General features: G+C 35.1%; 1 protein-coding gene across 1 annotated transcript; it reads right to left on the bottom strand.

Annotated features, from left to right (window-relative positions):
• Positions 1-3,001: 3,001 nt before the first annotated feature.
• On the bottom strand, positions 3,002-6,986 carry LOC147482691 (enolase). Its single transcript, XM_086581454.1, has 17 exons — positions 6,753-6,986; positions 6,614-6,677; positions 6,469-6,533; positions 6,344-6,391; positions 6,051-6,137; positions 5,892-5,972; positions 5,406-5,507; positions 5,226-5,306; positions 4,836-4,910; positions 4,663-4,725; positions 4,488-4,565; positions 4,210-4,404; positions 3,976-4,026; positions 3,789-3,877; positions 3,653-3,704; positions 3,512-3,568; positions 3,002-3,392 (listed from the first exon to the last, which is right to left on the bottom strand). The coding sequence occupies exons 1-17, from the start codon at positions 6,816-6,818 to the stop codon at positions 3,312-3,314; spliced, it is 1,335 nt and encodes a 444-aa protein (XP_086437580.1). The 5' UTR covers positions 6,819-6,986; the 3' UTR covers positions 3,002-3,311.
• Positions 6,987-9,082: the final 2,096 nt, after the last annotated feature.

Genomic DNA, 9,082 nt, shown 5'->3' with positions numbered 1-9,082 from the left:
CACTACGAAGAAGCAATTTCTGATATTGATTCGAGAAAATGGCTTGAAGCAATGAGATCGGAAATGGAGTCCATGTATTCCAACAAAGTCTGGGAACTTGTTGATCCATTGCCAAATATTAAGCCTATTAAGAATAAGTAGTTATTCAAAAGTTAAAGGGGAGCTAATAGAAAGGTAGAGACTTTTAAAGCGAGACTGGTGGAGAAAATGTTTACTCAAAAAGAGGTTATCAAATATGAGAAAACTTTTTCGCCAGTAGCCATGAAAAGTCCATTAGAATCCTTCTAGTGATTGCTACTCATTATGACTATATGATTTGGCAAATGGATGTAAAGACCGCGTTTTAGAACCTAGAGGCTTTACAGTTCCTACAAGCTTTAAGGAGTTGGAATGTAAACTTTGATCAAACAATCAAATCGTTTGGTTTTGATCAATGTAAGGAAGGACCTTGTGTGTTACAAGAAGGTTGAAGGTACAATGGCTATGTTAATGGTCTCATATGTATATGATACACTAGTCATTATGAATGATATAGTCTATGAGGACCAAATACTATATATTGGTATATATGTATGTGCACCCTTAAATTAATATTATGGGTTTTAGAATGGTTGCTATATGGCTTTGAAGGCCCGATGGGGAGATTGTTGGGATATTTGGCCTTTACAAAGCCAATGAACATTTATTGTTTATACATGATGATGTTTAATTAAATATACGAATCTTATTATTGTGCATATGGGTGAACTAATATCATATGATGAAACCATAAGTTCCATAGGTAATAGAATTAGAACAATCAAGCATATGAAGAGTCATGTGCGGGAGATTTGATTGTATCTATTTACCTTAAATGCTCACAGTTAGGGGTGAAGTCAGACGCTTCATTTATAAGACTGTAATATACATAATTGTTATATGATAGGATGATGATATCTCAATCATTTGAGTATGACTCTAAGTTTGTATATTGGTGGTCACATGACTGACACTGAGGGGATCAAAGTGAGAATACACTATAAATTCGTTGTTAAGGTTAGTGTGCAAATCTCACTCTACCAATTAATCCCTAGACTTGAGGAATTATGAAAATTCATTGTGTCTCAAATTTATTACTTTGAGATGTTAAAAAGTAATGTCTATTCATAGACTAGACTTGACATTTTGGGCAATGAATGTAGGACGTCTTGAATCACGAATTCTAATAAAGGATCCACCACTCTACGGAGTTATGTATTAGGAAATTGTGACATAACTAATTGAGCTCAAACCCGGCCGGTATAAGAAATAGTTTCTTAATGCTCAATTGATGTTAAATGTCAAATTAGGTCAATTAGACATAGGTGTGACAGTGAAGAACAAATTCCCAATGGTCTAATTGTGAATACAAGTAAGGTGGAGGGACTTAGATATAATTAATGGTAGGAAAGGACTTTCTTGAAAGTTCCAAGGGCCTTATTGTAAATATGGATTTGTTAATGGGCACTTTCCATATTAAAGAGATATATATTAAAAAGGTTTTAATATAGATAAGACTTGGAATCTTAAGTGGATCCCACTACACACTTACATATTCTCAAAGTTTCTCTATATAAGAGAATAACTTTTTGGATAAAGGGACCATTAGTCTTTCCAGAAAAAGTACAACTAAAAGTAGGAGAAAAGCAAAAGTGTTTTGTGGTGTGTTGTGTGGTGAATACTACTAGAAGGCTGAAGACTACGTGATTTGGATTCAGCTTTGGAAAGTTTCTATTTACTATCAATCTCTAATTTCGGCAGTTTTGAAGATATTTTTCTTTTAATTATTTTTTTGATCAATACTAGATTGGCATGTTAAAGATGTAGGATTAAAGTAATCCAACAACCACTTGCCAACTCTTTTTCGTTTGCAATTAGGATTTAACACTATTTTTAGAAATAATAGTTCTACTGACATCCTTGGGCAACCAACCATCTACAGCCTCTATCACTTCGACCATGATCTCTCTTTTAATTTGTGAAAACTCAATCATGATAAATTGATAGCAATAATACATCTATCTATTCCTAGGGTGAGATTATTCCTAACATACATCAACAAAATTTAAGAAAATATATCACTAAATATAATTACATTCACACTTGTAGTTGGGGTCAGTGAATGGATGATATGATTTAGGGCTGCATAAACAACTCAATATGGGTACTATACACACGTACTATATGATGGTGATTGTTTATTTATTACATCTGTTTGTCACTGTCCATGATATGTAGGTTGTTTACGGGAACATACCTAGATTGGGATCAGCCATGCTGTGTTCACAAAATCTTCACAGGGAAAAAGAAAGAACACTTATTCCTAGACTGCCATGATTAGAACCTTAATACAAACATGTACTTTAACTTGTTAGTTCTTCAATTTTTCTTTGTTCTCCCAAGTCGAAAGAGTTATCTAGAATTGGATCAAAAAGAGAAATTCCTTTAGGAAAAATTTCGTAATATGAGTGGAATAGTGGATTTCTTAATCGGAAGATTTCTTAATAGCAAACTGGGCAAGAGTCAAATAAAAATTCTAATGAACAATTGCTTAAGGAAGTTAATCTCACTAATACCATTGTCCTCTATTAGGTTAAGTTTTATTAGGAAAGTTGTCATAATTTAAGTCTCCATGTGGTAGACCCCTCTCTCAAGAATGGACCAGCTCAGATGTATTCTGGTTTAATATAGAGAGAGAGAGAGGTAATATAAAGAATAGTTAAGATAAAGAGTCAAAATAGCCTGCCAATTTAGAGGTCTTTACGTTTCTCAAGAAATAAGAGTTTTAATTAAAAGAATTAAAAGAGAAGTCTACATAGCATAGCATTGTAGGGGCTGTCAGAAAAGGCAAACTCTCATATCAGAGAGTGCCACCACCTAGAGTGCCACATAAAAAGAAAACTAGTAGTATTACAGGTCCAGGCGACTGACTAAGCCAACCCAGAAAACAGGAAATAAAAGATTACAGTATAGGCCTTCTAGCTTTTTAGAATACTGATTAATGTTCATTAAGGATCAGATTAATTTTCAATAGCATCCAGAACATCAACAAGTTCTCAATCTACGCCATTACATAAGATAAACCAGTATTTGCTCAATGCTTCAGTTACTTGCACTTGGAAAAAAGTAAGACAATCGAACGTCCCTCGTCATGTTCAAATACTCAAAAACAGAACTTAGCGTCAGTTTATTTAAAAATAAAAGGCGTACTCCAGACTTATTCATTGCAACAACACAAAACTCAGATACTGCTCATCACCCACACAGATTCTAGTGTTCCTATATTATATGATTTAATATGGCTCAACAGGCTTCCGGAAATTTGCTCCAGCATAGATTGCCTCAGAACCAAGCTCCTCTTCAATTCGTAACAACTATGCATACAGATTAGAAACAACATAAGAATTTGAAGCACTACAACAACTCAACAACTCAAATAACCGACCAACCCTAAGAACTGAAAGAGAACCAAGCAGGAAGGTCTATGTAATACCTGATTGTACTTTGCAAGACGTTCTGACCTGCATGGAGCTCCTGTCTTGATCTGACCCTGTTTCCAACCAAAAAGTACAAAGAGTAAGTTTCATTGTTCACATCAAATGACATATATTTGACATTCTTATAAAGATATTACCGTTGCCAAACCCACAGAAAGATCAGCAATGAAAGTATCTTCAGTCTCACCACTGCAAACAATGAAAACATCCTCCGTGTTAAGTCAACTGTGTAAGTGCAGCATAGTTTATATTTTCTAAGAACAAAGTTGCAACCTTCTGTGACTGGCCATGACACCCCATCCAGCTCGCTTTGACATTTTCACAGCTTCAATGCTCTCAGTGACCGATCCAATTTGGTTAACCTGTTCCCCGAAAGGTACACAACGAGCTCAGTATGGTTTTGCTGCAATAATTGACTAAATTCTGAGGATCCTATTATGAAGAAAAGCAACTATCATACCTTGAGGAGAAGGGCATTGCATGACTTCTCTTTAATTGCTTTTTCAACTCTCTGAAAAGATGAAAATTAATTATTAGACATAGCAAGATATGCAGTGTAGAGACTAGGGGATTCTATCATACAGGTCAACAAAATATTTCATAAGTGCTTTGTACTCTGGTCAACAGCATATATGATGTTTTTTACCTTTCAAGAGAACAAAAAAAATCTAAAAAATGTGTTCTTTAAACTAACCTTTGGGTTGGTGACCAAGAGATCATCACCCACAATCTGTACTTTTTCTCCAACCTCACTGGTCATTTTGGAATAATGTTCCCAGTCGTCTTGGTCGAATGGGTCTTCTATGGATACAATTGGGTACTCGCTGGCAAAAGATTTGTACAGATCTTTTAGGGCATTTCCTGAGATCTTTTGTGATCCATCATTGCTCTGCACCAATTTAAATTATTAAACCATATGGACATAGTCATGTGCTAAAACTTGAAAGACCCAAAAACATAATAGATGAGTACCTCTTCTTTAAAGTTAAGATCATAGGTTTTATCTGAAGAGTAAAATTCAGAAGCAGCAACATCCATTCCAATAACCACCTATAATAAAACGAAATAGATATCAGTGTCCCCTCAACCAACCTGAAGAATATTGACGGAGATCAACACGATAGAGACGAGGAACAGAAAGACCCACCTCCTTGGTGTAGCCAGCTTTGGCAATAGCTGTTTTTAACAGCTCGAGGCCTTCCTTGTTTTCCTGTGATCACATAAAGCATGAAAGAAAGAAGAGTTAACAAAAATAAAAGAAAAGATTGTTGAATTTCCTGAAAAATGAAGACCACAGCGTCAAGTTTAGCTGCATTTAACCTGGATATTGGGAGCAAATCCACCTTCATCACCAACATTGGTTGCATCCTGACCATACTTCTTTTTTATGACACTCTGTGGATAAATTGTGATATAATCATTAAAACAAAGAAAACATCTTTACATACACTAAGGCATAAATCTGAAAGAAAAAAATATTATAAGACAAACTTAAGTAAAAGAAAGATAGAGGAGAGATTCATACATCGATTATTTTTAATTTTGTGAAATATTGGTCAAATGGGCATTTTATGGATCATCCAAAAAGTGTGGTATTCATATGATACTACCCCTCATTAGTTCACTGAACTACAAATAATTTACTTTAGCACCAATTTTTGAATTATGAAAAAATGACGGCACAAATGAAATTAAATGTAGAATGAGTACCTTCAAATTATGATATACTTCCACCCCCATCTTCATTGCCTCTTTGAAAGAGGAGGCTCCCACTGGAAGGATCATGAACTCCTGAAATTGAAGACCAAGTCAAAGTCAGAACTTAGAAACTCACAAAAAAAAATGAAATTTCTTCAATTTGAAAAAGATTTGGATTGACAAAGTCATTACCTGCATCGCAAGCTTGTTCCCTGCATGCGATCCTCCATTGATAACGTTAAAAGCAGGAACAGGCAGCACCAATGTCTTGTTACCAGCAAGGTTGGCAATATGCTGCATTCCAAAGAACATAATGGTATTAAGGTTCAGAAAGTATTCCTTACGTTTTTTATTTACCTTAAGAAGAATTTTAATTGTGTACACATTTGCCTCCCGTTCTATATGAGTGGATACCGGTAAGCACAAAATGTATGTATAAAAATCAAATGATTTTCACACCCTCAAGTAAAGGCAAGTGACTTCTAGGTACTCTATTGGACATATATAATGTAATTTGTCTAACAGCAGTCAGTTAAACAACTGGCCTCCCCACCCCCACAATATCGATACACCCATACAAGAAAGAAAGCACACAATCACGTGTGCAAATGTTTACAAAACTCAGAAATTTGGACACGCCAGATAATGTACATAATGATAAATCAATGCAGTGCATACCTTGTAAAGTGGGATTTTCTTCACAATAGCACCTGCTTTGCAAACTGCAAGAGATACAGCCAGAATTGCATTGGCCCCAAGCTGAAATAGAACACAAACATATTACTTCAATTTCACAAGGTGCATATTGAAACAAAAAGTAGAAACCTGCTCAACTACCTTTTGCTTGCACCAACCCCACTCATTCACAGTTCCATCAAGCTCTTGCACCATGTAATTGTCAATAATAGTCTGTTCTGTTGGATCCTGGGTAAAGAAAAAGTACAACCGCTCAGTGGCAGTGTAGGAAAAATATCCATACAGCAAACAGGAAATCAGCATAATTATGTTATGTCCAAAGAGTAATAAATTAAATATGTCAGTCTTATTAACAACATATGAACTATTACTACTTCCACATTAATCTTGAAAGCGAGTTAATTTGACCAAAAAACATAATTATGCAGCAAAACCTTTCCAATCAAAGCAGGTCCAATGATCTCATTCACATTCGCAACAGCCTGGTTTCAAAGAATAATAATTAGAACAGAGAAAACATTTTCAATATGTCACACTATATAACTATGAGAAAACTGACCTTTGATACACCTTTTCCAAGGTAGTCAGATCCACCATCACGTAACTCAAGTGCTTCATAAACCCCTAAAATGAAAAATATATAATTTAACAAAAAAAAAAAAAAATCCAATCGTAAAACTATACAAGATAAAAATCTCGAATACCTGTTGAAGCACCACTTGGAACTGCAGCTCTAGCCAAGGTTCCGTCAGAAAGTATAATATCGACCTACAGATACCATATTCAAAGTAAGATCTTTTTATGTTTCAATCAAAATTAACAGATCGGTATTAAAAAGCAAACCTCGACGGTTGGATTTCCACGGCTGTCAAAGATCTGTCTAGCTTTAACGCATTTGATCGTTGCCATTTTTTAGTATAAAAAAGCTGCGGGTTAAACCTTGTAAGCTTCACTCTTATAACAACATTTTCTTGTTATTAAAGACATGCTTGGTTTGTTTTCCACCGTTGGATTGATTTCTTGTGATTATTAGCGGTTTTCAGCACGCCGCTGTTTTTTTAATGATTCTCTTTCTAGAACAAACCATCAAGGCCCATATATATGTATATGAATCAAGCCAATGGCCCAAACAGCCAAACCCAATTGGGTCACAACTTCACAAGTGACTGTCAGCAACCATGCGTCCAATACTCCAAATCCAATGGCATGGTTTTGCAAAAATAAAATAAAAATCAATGTATCTATAAAGTTGACTCGTGGTTTATAATTATTTTAGATGAAAAATAAAAAGATAATGGTCTCATGGAGTCATGGATCAAATTAATCCAGCTTTGGTATTGTTTGAATTTTCGTATTTGTTTTTTGATTGGTTTTGTTTTTTCAAGTAGTCAACTTCAATTCACGAGATTTTTTAAGTTGTATATATGTATACATTAGGAAGTAGAAATTAGCTCTGCAAATTAACCATGCAGTGGATTTTGTTTTTGAAGCATGGGGTTTGCATTTCCAAGTTCCAACCCCTTTATCTAATCCAGACAATTGGGTGTCACATATGATCTATGTCACGACCCATGTGTATGTTAGTATTGGTATTTTAAAAGAGGAAGAAAGGGAATCATTATATGTCAAAATGGGATAAAAAAAAGTGTATATACTGATGCCAATAGGTATTTAGTTTAGACCTAGAAAGAGGGTTGTGCTTTGCAAGATGCCCCATGAATATAAGTATTTTCTAAGATACCATAATATGTATTGAAGTCTTATGTCAATCCAACGAAGCATGAACCAGATTCCTGGTCAATGCGATGTGTGAACTCTTGCCAGCAACTGCAAGCGGAAAGGCTGACTCGAGCAACAATATGGTTAAGTCGCGTATTCTGAGTCTGCAGTGACTGACTGACTGTAAGTTGTTATGTGCCGACAAGGTCTATATATAACACACTCATATATAACGGAACTATAATTAATACCAATGTCATGATTCATGGAGCGCGCGTTACTTGATTCAAAAAGCATAATTGCATTTCTAATAAACTAATTCAGCTTTGAATCTGCAAAACTTGTGTGTGAGTAAAAAAGGTACAAGATGATTCAGGAAAGTTGTGCACGAGACCATAAACATCAGCAGATCAGGCGGCTTGGCGCCTTCGAAGTTTGTTCTAAGAGGTCTCTTCCAGTCTCTAGGTCATACGTGTGGAGATCGAAGAATTAAGGAGACCTGAAAAGCATCTCCTTGTCACATGTCAATACATAACATTGCACCTCAGAACAAAATAAATTTCCTTCGGTGTGGTGTGGCGTTGGATTCAGAGAGAATGGCAGAATTAGCAAGTTTTTCTGTGACTAGGTCGAAAAGTTCGTCCATAATCTCATTTCCAAAGTGTTCCTTGAAAAGCCATTCCGTGCTAGCTCTCATGTGTATAGAAAATGTCTTAGCATCTATTTTTATAGGAAGTAAAGTCTCTATTTTTTGAATGCTAAAACACCCATTGTTCTCTATCAATAATTCCATCTCTTTGCGGGATGTACTGTAAATAAGCAAGTTGAAGCTGTCTATTTCATCTTCACTTAGTTTCCCCTGCGTCAAAACAAACCAATTTTGTAAATATATATGTTGATCGACGGACATACTAAGAAGATGATGAATCAATTGACTGAAGCTGGACACTCACTATAAGGAGATGGATCATAAAAGGAGCACTTGAGCAATGCTTACTATTGAGATATATAAGTTTTAGTATGTGGTTTAGTCCCACCTTGAATAGGTATGTAGTAGTTTAAATATGTGTTCTCTCATTATAGTGGGTCTCTTTGTAATGAGATCTAAACATACTAATATTTTCGCTTTATAGAATTTTACATCGTATCGGAGCTTTAGGGTTTAGACTTAGGACTTCATATTGTCTGGCTCGGTAACTGGTTATTGGCCGGATTCCGGTAATTTTGTTTTTTTTTTTTTTTTTTTTTTTTTTTTTTTTTTTTTTTTCAGGTCAATTTGTTATGTTCTTTATTCTTTTTAGTAGTATTATTTATGTGAGTTGAAGATTTTTTTCCGGCAAACATATTTGGTGGTATTCTCGATGATTGTATTATTTTTATGCTATTGGGTTTACTATTCACATGGCATTGTTCACGACACTATTCCACGGCACTGTTCACAGTAATGTTCACCA

This window comes from Coptis chinensis, chromosome 8 (assembly GCF_015680905.1).
Source record: "Coptis chinensis isolate HL-2020 chromosome 8, ASM1568090v1, whole genome shotgun sequence".
Lineage (NCBI taxonomy): Eukaryota > Viridiplantae > Streptophyta > Magnoliopsida > Ranunculales > Ranunculaceae > Coptis > Coptis chinensis.
This window is presented reverse-complemented; position numbering and strand designations above follow the sequence as displayed.

Bases quoted from the DNA above. Each gene is read 5' to 3' on its own strand.
- LOC147482691 (XM_086581454.1), bottom strand. From the start codon at position 6,818: ATGGCAACGATCAAATGCGTTAAAGCTAGACAGATCTTTGACAGCCGT. The intron at 5,973-6,050 runs GTAGTTGAGCAG...GTTCTATTTCAG, and splicing joins GGGGTTGGTGCAAGCAAAAG to CTTGGGGCCAATGCAATTCT. The intron at 4,405-4,487 runs GTACTCATCTAT...AAATTGGTGCAG, and splicing joins ATCTTAACTTTAAAGAAGAG to AGCAATGATGGATCACAAAA.